General features: G+C 37.5%; 1 protein-coding gene across 1 annotated transcript in view; it reads left to right on the forward strand.

Moving 5' to 3' along the window:
- Positions 1-352: 352 nt before the first annotated feature.
- Positions 353-20,785, forward strand: part of LOC105523974 (schwannomin-interacting protein 1) — an 833,968-nt gene continuing 813,535 nt past the window's right edge. Inside the window, exon 1 of the mRNA XM_011959051.1 lies at positions 353-542. Within this exon, the coding sequence (XP_011814441.1) occupies positions 534-542 (9 nt within the window). The 5' untranslated portion in view covers positions 353-533. The remainder of the gene's footprint in view (positions 543-20,785) is intronic.

The raw sequence follows: 20,785 nt of genomic DNA on the forward strand, positions 1-20,785 counted from the left end.
TAGATTTTCCAGTTTACCTCTGCACCGGGATTAATAAAATGTGCAACAAATAGCTGATGGAATGATCCATTTGAAGTTTGTAAAGGTATCTAGGGAAGCTGACTGGAGTAGCCTTTCCATTTGTTCAAAAGCAGGACGCCTCTTAATTTTTTGATTCAGTCTTGTTTCTGAATGACTGTTTTAAAATGAGCTGAGAGGCTGTTACCTGCCTATTTCTGCATCACTGAGCAAATTCACCCGTAAATCCAAGTTTCTCTTCGTTTCCATCACTATACGTCTCCAAATTACAGAGAATTCATTCCTGAGCTGGAGAGGTGCCAGAAGTTTCTCATCTAGCTGTCTGTGGGCTGCCTTTTTCTTTCCCCTCTTTGAGGCTTTCTGATGCCTAGAGTGAGCTCAACTGAAAGGTTTCCAGCTTCACACTCGCCTCACATTCCCCCACAGTCACACTGAGCTCTGTGATTCTGAGGAATACAGTGTGCCAGCATCCCATCCAGTCTCCTTTCACCTGCGGGTGTTCCGGAAACTTCAAAATGCGTCTGGTAATGTATTTGCTTTTCTAAACGTGCCACTTTGATGTGCGTTATATGCAGCTGCTTATTATTTTTTAAAAATCTGTCATCTGAATTAAAATGCATGCAAAAAATGTCAAAAAGAGCTTCTAGAACAGTGTGGGCTTAATTGTTGGTCTAGGTGTGTGTGCATGTGTCCTTGTTAATGTAGGCATGTGTGCATAAATATGTATTATTTATGTATACATGTGTCTGTGCAGACAGATTTCACTAAAGGAATCTCATTGAAAGCAACACTTTTTATGAACATCCAGATTTTCTAATCAGATCTGTAAACATCTTACACAACAGCAGCAAGTAGAGGAAAAATAAATTTTTCAAACCCATGCAAATGGTATGTTTTAAACACCTATTTAAAAAGCCCTCCTTTCTTGTGTATGTGTGTGTGTGCATGTGTATGGGGAGGAGGTGTTGATTTTTGAAAATTGGGAGAGAAGAGTTGTACTGCTGCTGCACGAGAATTTCTACCCCATGTTACCTGCCTTCTTAAAACTCAGTAAGCACTGAGGGGAAAAGATGTGGTTCTGCTTTGGAGTAACCCCAGGGGAACGTTGATCCGCAGTGTTCAGCAGGCATTTTAGGTATTCTAAATGCTAGTGCTTGAATAATAAGTAGTTGGGGTAGATTTGCTATAGCCAAATCCTGCTATGTTTTCTGTCTTGTAGGAATCACATTCACACTGTACATTTAGGATCTGCATTTGCTTATTGAACTCTAGTAAAGCAACGTGAGAGTGCAGGCTCATAAATCATATTATTTATTTGCTAGTGTTGGGTGCTAGATTCTAAAATTAAGAGATTACTTAGCAATTAATAATATAGTCAGCATCCCTTGTCTCATTGGGTGAGATTTACATCCTTGGGGCTTGCTCTTTTAGTTGTAAAGATGAATGATTTAAGGTTTGTACTTAATTGCTATTTCAAATTCTTAAGCTAGAAAGATACCTGCAACACTATATTTAAAAGACTTATTCTGAAAAATGTGTATGTATATTTCTAACTGGCGGTGAGCTAATTATGACTATAATGTGCTATTTGCTTAAAAACAACTGATCTTGAGTATTGCTTACTTTTGTAATAGAAACTTGTTTTCTTGCCTTCAGATTATAATAATTCTTTCACTTTGCATTACGCTCTTGCTTTTTGAGATCAATATTAACTAATTGTTGTAAAGATGAGAAAATGAGGTAGCAAGTCAAATAGCATTCACTAAGTAGATTTTCTTTGAACTAGTAGTTTTCTAAGAAATTAACTAGATTTTCACAAGTAGGTTTTCTAAATGTACAGTGAGTAGTGATACTTGAAAATGGAAGCATCTTAAATACTAACTTAAGTGGAGCAGATTAGGATAGTATTAATGCCATCTTGTAGTTTCTTAATATATTTAAGATGAGGTAGTAAATAGGCTAATTATTTTATATTGGCTATTATTTTTGCTTCATGATAATGATTATAAAAGCAACAATTGCTTTTGATTTACTTCGCATTGTAAATCAAAGTAACAATTGTAAACTTTAGTAAAATAGTTTACTAAGTTGTAACAATAAAAACGAATATTATTAAAGTCAGTGTGAAAGCTGCTTTTACTTTTTAGCATCCGAGATCTAATATTTTATCACATATAGGGCTGTGTACTTATAGAGGATTATGTATATTCAAAAAAATTTACATAAATCTAAATGCTGATTTTATCAACCATGTTCAGTTTATAATTAAAGTATAATAGTACAGTAAAAATGCATTTCAGTGTGTAGAAATGGCTCCTTGAAACAGCATATTATATTAGGAGCCATTAAAAATCTGTGTAGGCTATTAATGTTATACTCATAGATTGTTCTGTGTGTAACTGATTTCTATTTTAGGTCCTATTCATTTCCAATGTTATAAATGAACCTAAGATTGTGTCCTATTCAATGTAGGAATCTTGCCTTGAATGTAAATATCTTAATGAAGATTTTAAGTTGAATGAATAGGATGGCTGAAGATTTAGCAGTACCTTTTTTCATGTGTATTGCAATATGCATAAATACATATATAGAAATAGTAAGTTATGTAAAAATATTCCTTGCCTTCAATCACATTACAAAATACTCTCACTTTACTTTTGAAGTCGGTTATTTTGTTTGAAGTTGCATAGGTGTAAAAAGAGGTTTTGTTTCTCAAAGCTTATGTAGTACTGTGTGGTAACAGAAAAACATTCTGTGCCATTTTGTAGTGAATATCATATGTACTAAAAAGTGAGAGGAAAGACTACTGCATTTGCCATCTGTCTCTAAGTATGACCTCCTACTGGCTTTAGACATATTGTAGACCAGGCCTTTATTTTATGAAACAAATTTGTATTACCCCAAAATACCTAAAATAATTGTAAAACACTTCCCCCCATACAATAGTTTCCCTATTATGTGACTGAGACTGTCTTAACAAACATTTTATTTTTAAGGCTCATATATAGAATGAAGACATACAAATATAATTTGTAGGCTGACCATGCATCCATAGCTGAAAACATTCTTCCTTTAAGTAAGCATTTATTAAGCATCACATCGCCAAGCTGGCTTCTAGCTTTGGGATAAAAGGAGGTGTCAAGGAGGGAAGCTCCTGTTTAAAGATACCATTCCTGCTATTTCATTATTAACCATTATTTATGGAGGCATGACACCTTCAATATGGTTTGAGAATTGCATTGGCTTTTTTTTTTTTTTTTTTTTGTACCACTTAGTTTCAAAAGGACAAAATTCTTGGGAGCATTTGCCAATAGAGAAGGACAATCACAGTTAGGGTGAGGAGGGCATGCTGGTCAAGAAAGATTCTCTGGGGAAGATGAGTTCTCAGCCAAGCAGGGGAGGAGGTTATTAGCAAAAATTGATACAAAGGGGAGGAATAGGAGAATTTGGGGTAGATGGAACAGAAAGGAGAAGTAAATCATGGCAAGAGACAAGAAGGCAATGACATTGTATGGAGAGAGGAGCTATATTAGAAGTAAGAGGAAATAAAATTAAAAAAATTACAGAGTTGGGCTATGTTTTGAAAAAATACATTTTTCAAAATTAATATTCACTAACCTTATTATAGTCTGTGGAAAATAATTTCATTAAGTAAATATTTATCCTATTTTGTTATACCAAACAACCTCTGTAAACAAAACTTTAAAGTCTACATAATAATTTTAATTTATATTTATTGAGAATTTACTATGGGCCAGCTATGGGCCGGGCACTACACTAAATACTTTAAATGCATTGTCTTATATAGTCCTCGTTTACTATTAATATCCACATTCTACTGGTGAAGAAACTGAGGTACTGAGAAGCTTATGTAACTTGTCTAAGTTTGTATAAGGTCAGAAATGGAGGAGCGGGATTTGAACCCAGATTCTAGAGCCCAACCTTCTAACTACACACACACAAAAAATCACTTCAGCTTATTTCATCTCTAGTTCCAGGTCCAGACTGGTATAACTAGTTGTTCACTGGCTGTGTCATTTAGGTTCTCTGGGAAGAGATTCTGAGACAGAATTAGTAGTGCAAGTGGTTTATTTGAGAGTAAAGACAAATGGGGAAGGAACCAAAATTGGGCAGGGAGAGCCTTCTGACCACACAATGCAGATCTCATAAAATCTCACCCAACCCAATGGCAACCTCTGGAGGGAAGATTGCCCATTAAAGGAGTCTCACAGTGGGCAGAAATGACCAGGCCTAGTACCCCTGCTATGCTCAATCGCTGGCTAGGGGTTCTCTGAAAGAGTGTGACTGTGGCTTAAAAGTCAAAGAAGATCCTGAAGGTCCTGTAGCTGGATGTTGTCAGCTAACTGCACTTCTTGCAGCTGAATAGCAAGTTCTTTCTTGAAGGGAGAGCTGGGCGGTGTACCTCCCTGGCTGCCAAGGTGATATCTCTACGAAATGTATCATAGGAACTTAGCGGTAAGGCAAGCTAGGTGCCTAGGTTGAAGAATTTAAGGAAGTACGTATGCTTTGGGTCATTCAAGTGCTGAGTGGGCACCTCAGAGTAAGTGTCTCCTTAAGTTTTGCACTCTCAGGCACCTTGCCTGTCTCACCCTAGTCCCCAGAACCTCACATTCAACACACTTAGAATTGATCTCATCATAGTCCCTCCAAATGTACTCTTTCAGTCTTATCTCTCAGGAAAATCCAAGAACTGCTCAGTACATCCTCCTACTAGTCTCTTTGCTCCCATCCAATTCAGTCTCTCCACTGCCACAGCATCATCTATGTTAAATATAACTCTGATTTACAATTCCAATGCATAATACTCTTCATTGGTTCCCTGTAGCCTAAACGAATTCAAAGGTTCTTTCTATGGCATGTAAAGACCCTGTATGATCTGACTGCATGGACAATCTGGATTCAGGGCTGAAGCAATTTCAGTGCTTTATCTAAGGAACATTAGAATTGTTTATTTTTAAATATTTTAAATATAGAATAGGTATTTTATAGAATAGAATTTTATAGAATAGAATAGAATTTTTAAATATGGAATATAGAATTCCATATATTTGGAGAATATATGGAAACTAATGGGAGATATATCTGGAAAAGTAAATTGGAGCTGACCAAAGAACTGTGGTCATGGAGTTTAACTTTTCTTTTGAAGGTATCTGATCAGAGAGTAACATGATCAAAATAGGCTTGCATGAAGGTGAATGAGGCTGCGATGTGGAGGCTCCACTGAATGGAGAGCAATCAGGAGTCAGAGAGACCAGTAAGAAGGCTGTGTTGCTATTCTAGGTGAGAAGAAATGAGGTCTTGAGTTAGGAATGTAAAATAAAGACATGAAAAAATATGAAGGAAAAATAGAATTTTAAGGCTTATTAAAAGAATATGTGAGGGGAATATAGTACTCAAAAGGGACCTGAACACTTGAATTGAGTGATGCGAGGCTTGTGTATGGGAACCAGAAATGGACAGAAGGATCTTGTTGAGGAAAGATGACAAGAGTCTAAGAGGTGTCTGCAGATGAACCATCTCATTTATTTCCCCAAATGAATATTACATAAATTTTTCATTTTTCTTTCATCTCGAGCACTGCTTGTTCAACTCCTCAAATTTTGCCTGATTTTTAATTTACTGTCATTTAGAGATTTTCAGAATAATCCTTTAAACAAAAGATTAAGGCATCAAAGACAAAAGTTATGTTTACAGACACCAACCATTCTAACAACATTTAGGTTCTTTTTTCTAAATTCAACTGTAAAAATACCTTTTTGGGATCCACACAATTTCTAACAGCCAGTTTGAGTAACTAATTATTATTATATTTTATTTTTTAAGAAGTTGTATTGGCTCCATATAGATCTGATCCTGCCCAGCAGAGGCTGACAAGACTGGCCCATCTAATTAAAGGTCTTTGTTCCTGGGGTAGATAGAAGAGCCAACACTGTTATCATGAGTTGCAGACATCTTCTCATAGAGGAAATCTGAAACTGCTGCCTCCCACTGCCCAACTAACAAAGGGGCAAAGGTAATTGATTTAACATGAACAGAAAGAAGACTTTGCAAATAAAGATTCACATTATATATGATTGTGACACATAATTAAAAACTCAATTTTCAATACAACGGAAATAATGGCAAAGACTTGATGCTAAATAAGCTTTAGGTACAGAAATGAATAGAAAGTTTTGTAGGAATTTGCAATGCAATATGAGAAGCTCAAAGCAAATATTTAATTGCCCTGAAAACTGAACAACATAACAGTCACATTTGCATATTCTTCCAGGCTGACTTGTTTTACTGTAGAGTGCAGGAAACCCCTTGTAGTAATATTATGTTAGCATCCATGGTGTACAAAAAAAAATTTTTAAGAGACAATCAAATTAACCTCCAAATCTGACTGAATAACCGCCTACACTGACTTGTGCCTAACAAGCTGTGACAATCAAAAGATAAGCTGGTAACATGTTGTTTGTTTTGTGACAGTGATAACAGAGATCTAATGCCTCATTCGTAACTAGGGCTGCCAGACATAGAAATACAAGATTTGCATACTCTGACCTCCAGAGCATGGAGCTATCGTAAGCCAATGAGTATAAATTCCCTTTTCTGTTTCAGACTTAGATATAGGACAGTATGTTTTCCTGATTTCATTAAAAAAAATGAATAAGACACTGAAACATAAAAGGGAAGGGTCTGTGTATGTGGACATTTGTAATTCTGTGCTCTAACTCCAGACTTCAGGGAAGTGATCTATACGGATGATGTTTAATCTTCATGGCGGATCAATGAGGCAGGCACTGTTGGTTACTGCCTATCTCACAGATGAGGAAAACTGCTGGAGAGGCTTGATAACTTGTTAAAGGTAACACAGTGGTCAAGCAGCAGAGTGGATTTGGACCCAGGGCCTGAGCTCTTAGACATTGAGCTGGGCATGGAGGGTGTGAGCAGAAGCAGTGATTGGCTGGTGGGATTTGCCCACCCAGAAGGCTCTCCTCTGAAGCTCTCCATCCTTGGACTGCTCTTCTTACCTTTCCTGGGCTCTCAAACTTTCCTATATACTGTAAGGAAATATAGTTGTAAATTCAGGAACCAGCACCAAACCTGTTTTTTTGATGGACAGATAATGAGTTTCTCACTGAGCTTAAAAATATGTTGCTACCATATTCTAGTGATGTATGTCTCTGCAGTGTGGGAGTCCATCTGCTCATCCTCACCTAACTATATCACTCTTTTAAAATGGGCTTTGTTGATACTTGGAATTGGGAGACTTTAATTCTGCCTTCAATTTTAGTCCACACTGGACAATTTGAGCTCATACTTTATGGGTGACAGCAAATTGCCACTATATGCTACTCTATGACCATGTATATATAATTAAATATGCATGAATATTCCAACTGTATGGCAGTCTGATGAAGGAAGAACTAGATGTGATGGAGCTCCCTGGTAGGCTCTCTTTGTTAGCAAGGATGACCCCATTTAAAGCCCCTTATATGTCTCATTCTGAAGTATTGATTTTCTTATCTGTAAAATGAATATTATGACAACTACTTCCTACAAAGAAGCATGGCGTAGTGGAATAAATACAGGCTTTGGATCAGACATGCCCCGGTACACATCCCCTTGCTGTCACTTTGGAAAGCCATGATGCTGTCACTTTGGAAAGCCACTTTAATATCTCTGGAACAGGAATAATACTGCTTAGTATTGCTGTGAGGATAAGATGATGCCTGTGTCAGTCCTGGCACAGGGTAGGTATTCAATAAATGTGTTTAGCATATCGTTAGGAGCACAGAGACAGAATGCATAAGTGGTTAAAAGCACCTGACCCTGGACCCAAACTTCTAGGCTCAAATCTGAGCATTATCATTTATCAGCCGAGTGACCTTGGGGAATTAAGTTCCCTGTGCCTTAGTTTTTTTGTCTGTAAAATGGAAATGACTAAAGCACCTTTGTAGTAGGGTTGTTGGGAATTACAGGAGACTTAAGGCATATAAAGTACTTAGAACAGTGCCTGGCACACAATAAACACTCCATGAGTGTTAAGCCCCTCTTTTGAGATTTATTTCACTTCAATGTGATTTCTTCTCAGAGCTCAAGGCCTGGAGAGTCACAGTACCTCTAGGGGCAAGGATTTCCAGTTTCTTGTTATCTAAGACCTAAAAAAATACTTGTTTCAATCCAGTGTCCACTGAAAATTAATAGTATCCATTTTAGTTTAATAGGTTCTTGTATCATCTATACCCATTGTTGGCAAAGGCAGGGCTCTCAATAGCAAGGGTGGGGGAAAAGCAAATTAGGACAACCAACTTTAGATGGTAATTTGCATTAAAAAAAATCTATCAACACATGATTAGCACCTCCCTTTGGACTTATTAGTTTTACTTCTAAGAATTTTTCTACAGATGAACTCACATAACTGAGCAGACATGTGGTGAAGTTTTTGTTGCAGCATTGTTTGTGTTATTAAAAATCTGTAAACAACTAAGTATTCACCCAGAGAAAAATATTGAAATAATTTGTTATATCCATGCAATGGAATGCTGCAGAGGAGAGAGCTTAAAACTGTTTGAGCAATACATGAGAATATTAAAAACTATACAAACATACTTTTAGGAAAAAAGCATTTTGGGGGCAGTCTACAGCATAAATGATACTGTGTTAAAAAATAGTTATATATTTACATCCATTTGCTTGTATAATCATAGAAAAATTCTCAAAGCATGTATGAGAAACTAGTGTTTACCAATCAGAAGTGGAATGTATGTGGAGTGAGTACTTTTCCATTTCACTTTATGTACCCTCTTTGAATTTTAAAACATGGACATATATTGCTTTTACAACTTCAAGTTGTTTTAAAAAATGGTCAGTAAAAAATTCCTTTGTTCTCTTTACCGCCATATATTAGTTTTTTTAAAAAATTAGTCCTTGCAAATGTAATCCTAAGCCTTGGTATAATATTTTTGAGTAATGGAGCCAACTATCATCTTTAGTTAAAACAGAATGTGTATCAACTCACGGCCAAAGCTCTAATTTGCTCCCAGGGAGCACAGACCAAAATGACTAAGGAGATACCCTAACATCAAGTCACAGGAGACTCTTAAGTCCTGTGGCAAAATTTCCTGGATTTCAAAAATTCGTGCACTTAGAGAGGAAACATTAAATCAAAAGCATTAGATGGGGGTAAGGAGCATTGAGTCAATGACTTTTCCTCAGGACTTATTAATGCTAAACATGGGGAAACATTACACAGGGGACTTTTTAACATTAAGGTTTCTCTGTATTTCTAAAACCCCTCACTCAGTCTTTTGCAAAATGCTATATAAAAGTTACATTGCTTTTGAGTTTTGAGGGCGGAAGTGATTTGCGTGAGGAATAATCAAGATTCCTGCTCTTTGTACTTTCAAAGGTGCCTACACACACATTGTCTTATTTGATACTCACAAACAAGGTATTTAGGACAAGAGTAAAGCTCATTTTCTATATAGGGATCTGAGGTTTAGAAAAGTTAAGCGACAAGCAAGTCAGCGTGGAGCTGAACACAGAAGGACCCTTGGCTGTGTCCTGGCCTTTTTTTTTTTTTGCCACCAGCACTCAAGGGTGTGGCTATACAGCAGAATCACTCCTGTGGTTGTGAAATGTGAAGTGGTTTAGTATTTTCTTGGAATTACTTTTAACTCTGGTCTAGAAAGACCCAGGAATGGCAAATTGAACTTTCTCCCCAAAGTGAATTATAAACATCCAAATTTAATTGGTTAAGGAACCTCTAATAAAATCCAGGTAGATATAGTTTCTCATTTTGCCTTTTGTCCTTACTAGCCATATAATCTTGGGCAAACTGTTTCTTCATCTATAAAATGAGGTTAATGATAGCTTTAACCTTCCATGGCTGCTGTTAAGATTTTAAATGAAATAATGTGTGAAAAGTGCCTGGCAAAGTGCATGGTACACAGCAGAGGGTCAATAAACACCCATGGCAATAATAATTAATAATAATATGATAACTAAATCAGAGTCCAGGTAAGCATGGCAGGCAGGGTTCTGATAGAGGCCAGAACTTTTGTCTCCTTGGAGGTGACAGCCAGGAGCTGCATCCCAGAGTGGGTGCCAATCGGCTTCTTTCCTTTGGAAGGATCCTTCCGTGGAAACACAAAGAACCAACTAAGCATGGGCAGGAAAGCTACTTTAAATTTCCCTGCATGTCATTGTAGGGGCTCGAACATTTCTGACTGAAGAGAATACCCCCATTTTAAAACAGAGTTCACTCCCTTTCTAGTTTATGATCAACAGTAAGACGAGGGAGCAGTCACCTCCCCTAAAAGGACAACCTGATGATCTTCTTGCCCTGGGGAGTTGGTCTTCAGCCTCCTAAATTTCAACTTTAAAAAGCAGATTTTGGCTGAAATCTGAGAAGCCAGAGTTCAGAATCTAGATAATAAACAATGAAAGGTCTGTTTACTAGCTATTTAGCTTAAAAGTATTTTACTAATTTCTCATATGAGTTTTTAAAAATTATTTTTCTTTATTACACAGTTTATACTTATTGAAAAAAATACAGAATCAAGATGAAAGGAAATAAAAATCCTTAAGAAGAAGCATTTCGTAATCGTTTTGGTATATAGCCATTGAAACTTTAAAAAATAAATATGTTTTAATGAAAACTCTAAAGCACTGAACGTACAGTTTATGACCTCTCAAAATCTGGGAATATATCACGTGCATCTTTCCATGTCAATACATTTTTTTCCTATGATTTCATTTTCAATGGTTGTGTAGTATTTGATTGGGTAGACATTCCGTAATTTAATCTTTGGACCTTGAATGCTTAGGTTGTTTTCTTCCTGCAAGAAAAATTCTTGAAAAATTATTGCACAAATCTTTATTTCTTTATAAAAAATAAATTCCTAAAAGTGGAATTTTTAGGTCAAAGAGTAAATGCATTTTAAAGGGTTTTGATGTCTAATTGCCTCCCAGTTATATTTGCCAATTTTACCCTCATTATTAGTACAAGCATGTAATTAATGACTATTTAGGTAAACATGACTTCTATTTATTTATTGCAAAAGTTGAATACCTTTACAATAGCCTGTATTACCATACCAGAAATAAAGAGGACTTCTTGCTGACACCAACTGCTACTTTTGTTTTTATAATCCAAACACAATATATTATTAAGACAGTGTGTTAATTAATTGTATTCAGGAGCTTGGTAATCATGATCGGTAGAATACAATTTGCTTTTGGTGGAATGTAATGGAAAATGTAGAAATAACTCGGAAGAAAAGTTACTACAAGCACACTTCCCTGGAGCCCATTAATTCCACCCACATACCTTTTTTAAGGTGTGAGAATAAAACAATCAAGGGCGTATAAACCCTTCCACTGTGGTTATCGTCACATCAATTTTCTCTATGGTTGGAAGTAACCCTGCCTGATCCCTTCTGCACCACACTAGGCTTCACAGTAGAAACATGAAGATTGGAAACTTTTCAGCAGAAATTACTCTTGATGACACCAGCCCCGCTGACAGAGTAATTCCTGCTGGAAAGAAGGCATCTGAATTAATGGTCTAATAAATCGAGTTAGTGGTTCATCTTGGCAAAGGATTAATTAGGGGAAGAGAAATTAACATTTATTTGGGTTCCTATTTGACAGGCCCTTTATTATTACATTATTGCATTTAGTACACCCTATCAACCTATGAGGTAGGTATTGCTGTAGGCATTTTACAACGAAGGAACTGAAATTCAGTCAAATAAAGTATCTTGCCTAAGGCCCCACAGCTGGTGAGCTGCAAAAGTGAGATTTGAACCTGGGCTCCCTGCTTCAGGAGTCTGTGTTCTTTATACGGTTACTTCTCACTGGTTGTACAACAAGTCTGACTGTCTCTCCTCTAGAATAGTCATTATAAGTATGAATGCACTTCTAGTCAACTAAACTGCAGGTTTCCTCTTAAAATCAGTATGTCAGTCTTACTTAGAGCACTCAGGATACTGAGTCTGTTTACAAACTTTTGTAGGCCAGAAATAGAAAATCTGCTAAGCTAGTCAGACAATAAAGAGTTTATTATCTTAGGTAACAAGATATCCTGAGACAGAGGGACTCCTGCCTTTTTTCGGGCTCAGTGATTTCATCATGGACTCAAGTCCCCCACCTTGCTGCTCTGCCATTCTCAGTGCTATCTTGTAAGTGTCTTTAATTGTGTGGTGACTTCAGAAGCTCTGAGTGCAACATCTTCATGTATACTACAATGTTCACAGACAGGAAAATGAAATAGCTCCTCCTTGCACATCCTCTTTCTTTTGTAAGAGCAAGATAAACTTCCCAGTAGACTCTCTTGTGCCTCATTGCCCAGGACTGCGCCATAGGCCCCTTCCTAAACCACACCTTGGCATTGGGAATGACTTAGGCCAAGAGTCACCTGAGGGTGGGGAGGGTGAATGCTGACACCAGAGCCGGGCTTTGTGGCAGGAGGAACCACCAAAAATACTGCCAATACGGCATTTGAGAGATTTTGATATTTCTTTTTGTAGTTAATTGTGTATATATTCTGGGATTCTTCAGTGGTATAAAAGTATACTGTTGCCTTTCTAGATAGTTTTATTTTTATATAACTACCAACTAGAAATGAGCATGTCATTTTTTCAGTGTGGTTGACCAAATCCTTCCCATTTCCATCACCTTCTCCAATGTATTTTATATTCTTCTTTACCCAAATGTTCACCTATTCTAACTCTTCTTCACAATCCTTCTGGATACAACTTCTTCCAAGAATGTGGGGAAAGTATGACTTTAATGCAAAATGAAGAACCCAATATTCCCTGTCTATTAGAGTTAGCATAATTTTTGCCCTTAAACAAAAAAGAGTATTGTCTTACTGGAGAGCATTAAGTAGAATAAACCTACTTTTCTGTCATTAATAAATAACATGATCATCTTTTATTTCAGCAATTCATTTAACCCTCATGCTTGTATTCAAACAAAACAAAAATTGAAGTGGAGGGATGTCCATTAATTTCCAAAATAATGAGTTCAATAAAACAACTTGTTGATTCAAGGGGAAAGGTCAGTTTTTTTTTTCATTGTATTGGCTTATTAAATTTGAAGAATTTAGTTCAACAAATGTTTATCACAATCTATGATGTACTAACATTGTGAGAAAGTAGAAGAAGCTATAGAAAACCTTATACAACCTGGTAGAGAAGAAGAATAAATAATCAACTTAGAAAACGTATCTATAATAAACTATTACAATGAGATAGAACAAAGGTATATGAAAATTAGGACATCAATAACAAATGTATTGAGCACTGATTATGGCCTAGATTGTGCTTCTATTTGCTTTACAGGTATTAACTATTTAGTTTCCAAACAACTCTATAAGTTTTTTTTTTTTAGCCCTATTTTACAGATGAAAAAACAGAGGCAGTAAAGAAGCATGAGGAGAGTTTCATGGGAATTTGGATGAGGATGCAATTCTTCCTGGGAAGTTAGGGGAGCAAGTGTTTTAGGGGAAAGATATGTGGAAAAGGTGACCTTCCAGCTAGTGTTGAGGCGAGAGATACAGGGGGAAAAAATGGTTTTGTAGTGGGGAAAAATGGCATCTGCAAAGCATCTCTGAAAGACCTTTGTGTGTCCTGTGTGGCTGAAGCGCTGTGCAAATATGTGGAGGTTAAGGAAAGGGAAACTGTGGTTGGGTTGTCTAAGTGGTGTATGCCCAGCTAAAGGGCTAGAGGTCTGTCATCATGAGTCAACACCCATCTAAGGTGTTTACGCAGGAGAGTGACATGATGAAATGTGGCTTTAAGAAAATGATTCTAGGACAGACAGAGAAAAACAGACTGGATGGGGGAGGACATGAAAAGGAAAAGGGAGACCCACAGGCTCAATAACCCCTCTGTGAATAGCAATGTCATTGTCCAAAATGTGAGAGAAATCTGATATCCTTCAGCAAGAATATGAACCTCGACTATATGCCTTATACAAAAATTACCTCATAATGGATCACAAACTTGAATGTAAAATGGAAAACTATAAAAAGTTTAGAAAAAAATAGAAAAATTTTGAAACCTCAGATTAGGTAAAGCCTTCTTAAACTTGTCACCAAAAGCACTGTTCATAAAAGAAGAAAACTGTCAAATTGGACATTATCAACATTAAAAACTTTTGTTCTGTGAAAGACCTTGTCAAGAGAAAGAAAAGACAAGCTATAGACTGGGGGACAATATTTGCAAATGGCATATATAACAAAATGAATTGTATCTAGAATATATACAATGAACTCTTTCAACAATAAATAACCCAAACAATCCTTTTGGAAAATGGACAAAATACATATATATACATTTCACGTGAAGAGGATATATAGATGGCAAATAAGCACATGAAAGGATGTCCAACATCATTAGCCATTGGTGTAGTGCAAATTAAAATGACAATGGGATATCACTACCTATCAATCAGACTGGCTAAAATTAAAAGTAGTGATAACATCAAATGCTGATGAGGATGCAGAAAAACTGGACTGCTCAGATGCTGGTGAGAATACAATGTGGTACAACCATTCTAGAGTAAAATATGGCAATTTCTTACAGAACTAAAATGTGCTTACCATGCAACACTATAATTGCACTGTTGGACATTTATCTCACAAAAATGAAAACTGTATTCATGTAGATGACTGTACACAAATGTATATAGCAGCTTTAGTCATAATAGCCCTGAACTGGAAACAACTCCAGTGTACTTTAATGTGTGACTGGTTGGTCAAACTGTGGTATGTCATAAACTGGAATACCATTCCATAGTAAAAGGAAGAGAATTATTGATATACACAACTTGGGTGATCTCTTGGAAATTATACTGAGTGAAGAAAAGCAGTATCAAAAAATTATGTATTGTATGATTTCATTCATATAACATTCTTGTAGTGACAAAATTATATAGATGGGGAACAGATTCATTGTTGCCACAAGCTGGGAAAAGAAGAGGAAGGAGGCGGGGGGCTATAAAAGGGTAGCAGAAGGGATCCTTGTGATGGAACTGTTCTGTATATGGACTGTGGTTAGTGGTTGCATGAACCCATATATGTGATAAAATTATATAAACTAAAAACACACGCACACATATACAGTGCATGTAAAACTGGTGAAACTTGATTAAGCTTGGATTGTATCAATATCAATTTCCTGGTTGTGATATTGTACTGTAGTTATGTAAGATGTCATCATTGGAGGAAACTAGAGAAAGAGTATACAAGATTTTTCTCTATTATTTCCTACAATGAAAATTGTGTGAATCTACAATTATCTAAAAATAAGTAAAACAAAAATAGGTATAAAAATGAGTGTACTAAAAGAAGATAAATTCGGTTTGGAAATGTTGAGTTTGAGAAGCTAGAAAAGTCTAGTAGCATGTTCGTAGGACAGTTTTAGAGTAGAAGAATGGAAGACTAATTAGAGGGTATTGGTAAATCTGGGAGTTGTTTGCATAAAAATAGGAAAGTCTTTGATGAGATTGCCCAGCAGGTGAGAATGAAGCCGTAATCATAATAAGAGCTCACATAATTGACCTATCACTTTCAGACATTGTGCATCCTATAGACATGTTCCTTATTCACTCTTCACAACAATGCTATGATGTAGCTACTATTATTATATCTACTTTACAGATGCGGAAACCAAAGCCTAGAAGGGTTAAGCAACTTGCCAAGGTCACACAGCTGGTAATCAGAGGAGCTAGTCTATGTGACTCCAGAGGTTACCTTGCCTCCAGCATGAAAGAAAAGCACTGAATAAAAGCATAGGAATATGATCATTTCAAGTTTTGGCAGAAACCAGAAAAAAAAGCTCATGAAAATGACAGAGGAGGTAACCCCATTAAGACCTAGGTTTTATATCCTGAGCCTTGAGGGGGATTTACTCTAGTCCTGTCCTTCAGGTCTTGGAGGCACATCCTAGTTACTTGTTATCAAGGGGAATGCATAGATTCTGTTTGTACAAGATTGTTGGATGCTGGGTCGGTTCTGAGAAGCATATGGTCCATGGAGTTGGTGGGTGGGGCTGGTCTGGGTCTATTCATGGAGTCAGTGGACCATGGGAGGGAAGTTAGACTTGTCCAGGGCTGAAAACTCAGAGACACATATGGGTGTGTCATATTGGAGGAATTAGGGGAGGGGAATGAAATGAAGGTCAGCTGTGAGGAAGCTGAGGTGAGAGTAGGAGAAATGAGTTGAGTACGGGACTGTGGAGAGGGTACAGCGGCCGCCCTTCCCATAAGGTCTGGGACAGCCAGGCCTCTCCCTTGAAGGGCAGAGCTAGGACTCACAGCCCATTTGTGTGACCTAGACTTGGGCTTCCCACCTTTTCTTTTCACAAAATTTATCAGTTGGAAGGAATCAACAAAATTGATCAGTTGTCTAGTTTCATATGGACATAACATAAAAGCCTTACCAGCTTTCAGAAATAAGGGATAAAATGTTTTGTTCTTTCTTAATGTCCCCAGTTGATTTGTATCATAATTCCTGCAGATGTAGCTAAAAACAAAATCCCTAAAATACAGTGGAAAGCATTAATTGAGGAAGTTTCAAAATGATATTAATATAATTAATGTTGACCTATGGAAACTGTAACTTGAATTTTTCTTAGGACTTTTTTTTTTAGAATAATAGTACTGTCATCTTCATAATTCATCAGCTTTTGCTACAATAACATTGATTAGAAAGAATACTCCTGGATTAAATGTGTGAATACAAGTGTAGGGCAGAGACAATATCTTAGTCTATTCAGGCAGTTAACAACAAATAACATAGACTGGGTGGCTTATTAACAAAAATTATTTCCCTTGGTCCTATAGGCTGGAAGTCCAAGATCAGGGTGCCAACATGGTTGGGCTCTTGTGAGGACCCTCTTCTAGGCTGCCAGTTACTGATTTCTCAACTTCTTGTTGTATTCTCACCTTGTGGAAAGAGTTGTAGAGAGCTCTTTGGGGTCCCTAATGGGATTAATGGTACTAATTCCATTCATAAGGGCTCCACCTTCATGACCCAATCACCTCCCAAAGACTGCACTTTCTGATATCACCTTGGGGATTAGGATTTCAACAGATGAATTTGAGAGGGACACAAACATTCAGACCATAGCAGTGAGTCTGCAGTGTCAGAAATTAAGACAGTTATCAAAACCTAAATGGATATTTACACACACACACACACACACATACACACACACCCTGCAGCTTGAAGGACTCCCTTTGGCTTTTGGGACAATTTGAATATCAGAATGATAATGGCACTAAAATATTATAACTTTTAAATAAAAACTTTAAAAGCCCACGGGTTCATAGTGATACTAAAAAGAAAGAGGAGGAAAGAATAGTGCAGAAAGCTATGCTTCACAGAATTTCAGCTAATAAATGTAGAAGGAATAATGGAATTAAATAATAACTATTTTGAAATTCCTACTATATTAAGCAAAGAGTGTCAATGAATGCTATAATTATTTTAGGGATTCAGAATATTCTCATATTCTCCAAGTCTAACCCTTCAGATGACTTAAATTACTACAAGAGGGAAAATGTGCCTCTACAGTGGACAGATCTGGAGGACATCACCTTCCCCAACCTAGCATCATCAAGAGGGGGACCACTTGACATTATCTGCTTCCTGATAAATTGCAGTAAGATGAATACAATATCACCTACATAGTACTCCTGGCAAAAATGTTAAATCAGAATATAATCACAAGGATACAGTCAGACAAATCCAGAATGTGGGACATTTTGTAAGACAAGTGGCTGGTGTCTTTGGGACTGTTCTAGCTATGGAAAGACCAAACAGAAACGTAGCATCCAAATGCACTATGTGGATCTTGATTGGATCCTGGATTCCCCTCTCTACATGGTACAAAGACCATAAAAGACATTTTAGGCCCTGCGCAGTGGCTCATGTCTGTAAGCTCAGCCCTTTGGGAGGCCAAGGTGGGTGGATCACGAGGTCAGGAGATCGAGACCATCCTGGCTAACATGGTGAAACCCCGTCTCTACTAAAAATACAAAAAAATTAGCTGAGTGTGGTGACAGGCGCCTGTAGTCCCAGCTATTCGGGAGGCTGAGGCAGGAGAATGGTGTGATCCTGGGAGGTGGAGCTTGCAGTGAGCTGAGATTGCGCCACTGCACTCCAGCATGGATGACAGAGCGAGACTCCGTCTCAAAGAAAAAAAAAAAAGAACATTTTACAAACAACAGGGGGAGTGTCAATGTAAACTGTTTATAAGATAATATTTCTGAATTAACTATTTTTTTTTTTAGCCAGGATAGTATATTGTGGTCATGCAAGAGAATACTCTTATTCTTAGGAGACATGTGCTGAGGTATTTAGGGGTGAAGTTTCGCAATCTCTATGTACTTTCAAATAGCTAAATTTTCATGGGACTTATGAGCTGATACGATTGGTTTAGGCTGTTAATTTATTGGTGACTTATTTGGACTTTCCTTATTTCTCTTTTTTTTGAGACGGAGTCTCGCTCTGTCGCCCAGGCTGGAGTGCAGTGGCCAGATCTCAGCTCAGTGCAAGCTCTGCCTCCCAGGTTTATGCCATTCTCCTGCCTCAGCCTCCTGAGTAGCTGGGACTACAGGCGCCCGCCACCTCGCCCGGCTAGTTTTTTGTATTTTTAGTAGAGACGGGGTTTCACCATGTTAGCCAGGATGGTCTCGAACTCCTGACCTCATGATCCACCCGTCTCGGCCTCCCAAAGTGCTGGGATTACAGGCTTGAGCCACTGCGCCCGGCCTTTCCTTATTTCTCAAAGTTATGACAGTTCATTTTAAATTCCTCTGTGGTAGTTCAAACTTTGACTCCGATTTTTATGTGCTTTTTGATTCCTTTTCACCTCCATACCTTCTTAGCAATGATGAAGCAAATGCCTGGATTTGTATTAACCTTCTGTATCCTTCAGAATCCCCTACTCACATCTCAGTCAGCAGGTGTAGGTTAGCATATAAGCCTATAGGATTCTTACCATTTTATTAGACTCTCGTGACAATTTGGCAAGAAGCATTTAGTGTTTTCCTTGTTTCCAGCTAGCCTTTGCCTGAAAATAAATCTAGCTCAGTTTCCTAGAGATTGATCATTTACAAAGAGAAAAGTCAGGGGCTTTTATATCACCACTTCCAACTCCTTTTGCTAACTAATTCTTCGATAATAGATGATATTCTGTGTATAAAGGTTTTACAAGTTTTTGTCAAGATTTGGCTCCCACATTTCCAATAAAATGCTCCACCTTTCAGTGGTGACCTCAGTTAGCTGTATTTTGCCCTGGCCTGGAAACTGACCTCACCATAACCTGGGGAGCCTAGCAGGACAGGGGCTACCTTCATTTTCATGATGAGGAGGTAGAGGCTGGGGAAGCCAGTGTATTAGTCTGTTCACATGCTGCTGTAAAGAACTGCCTGAGACTGGGTAATTTATAAAGGAAAGAGGTTTAATTGACTCACAGTTCCACATGGCTGGGGAGGCCTCAGTAAACTTATTAATACAATCATGGCAAAACAAGAAGCAAACACATCCTTCTTCACATGGCAGCAGGAGAGAGAAATGCAGAGCAAAGGGAGGAGCAGCCCTTTATAAAACCATCAGATCTCCTGAGAACTTGCTCACTATCACAAGAACAGCATGGGGGAACCTCCCCCATGACCTAATCACCTCCCATGAGGTCCCTCCCCAGACACGTGGGGATTACAATTCAGATTACAATTCAAGATAAGGATTTTGGGTGGGGCACAGCCAAATCATATCAGCCAGGAAAGAGCCTTTGTCGGTCACACAGGTAATTAGTTGGTTAGTGATAGGAACAGGGTCTGGGCCTCATGGCTCTTTGATGAGAGCTTTTTCTCCTTTACATGTTTTCCCTTGGCAATGTTCAAAATCTATGCTCCTAGCCATCTTCAAAGTGACATTTCCTTCATTCACAATAATGGATTGAGAAGTTGCTATAGGTCCAGACCAGGACCGACACTGGGGACAAAGACATATATTGGCCTCAAGGTTCTTATGTTTCTTTGAAAAGAACTAGATATTAGATATTACAGATACTGTAGAAACTAGATATTAGATAGCAGAGATTTGATATTATAGAAAAGGAAGGTGGAAAATTTGTTCAGAGGCACCTCAGTGGTCTTCAGGATCTTTTTTGTTTTAATTCTCTGCAGTTTTCTGCAGTTTTTTGGACAAAATCTGTATTATTATTATTATTTTTTAACTATTAGAAGTTTTAAATATACATCCATGATGATTTCTTTGATTCTAGAGTGGGGAAACTGTAGGAGGACAGATATCAGACCCTACCTTACACGATTCCATCCTTCAATGTTGTCTTTGTACATCTACAAAATGGAGAGAGCCAATGTGTTACCTGGGATGAGTTCACTTAGAAGCAGAGAATACAGGGAATCCTTGTGAATCCCTTAGAATCCTTAGAACTGAAAAATGAGATTAGAGTTGCTGAAAGATGTCTGATCTCTATGAGGTCTTAACTTCATGGACTTTTGTTTTGGGAAATAGGACTTGACCTTTGATGGGTCAAATAATGACATTTTAGAGGCAGTTTCTTTATTATCCATGTTGGTTGATGTAACTTCATTCTCATCATAAGCAAGTTGATATTTATCTAATATGTACCTGTATCAGCAGTTACAGTATTGAAGTTATTCCACATCAGCTGTTAATAACTGCTGCCCCACGAGATAATTCACCTCTGCTCTC

This window comes from Colobus angolensis, unplaced genomic scaffold (genome assembly GCF_000951035.1).
Source record: "Colobus angolensis palliatus isolate OR3802 unplaced genomic scaffold, Cang.pa_1.0 Scaffold48, whole genome shotgun sequence".
Lineage (NCBI taxonomy): Eukaryota > Metazoa > Chordata > Mammalia > Primates > Cercopithecidae > Colobus > Colobus angolensis.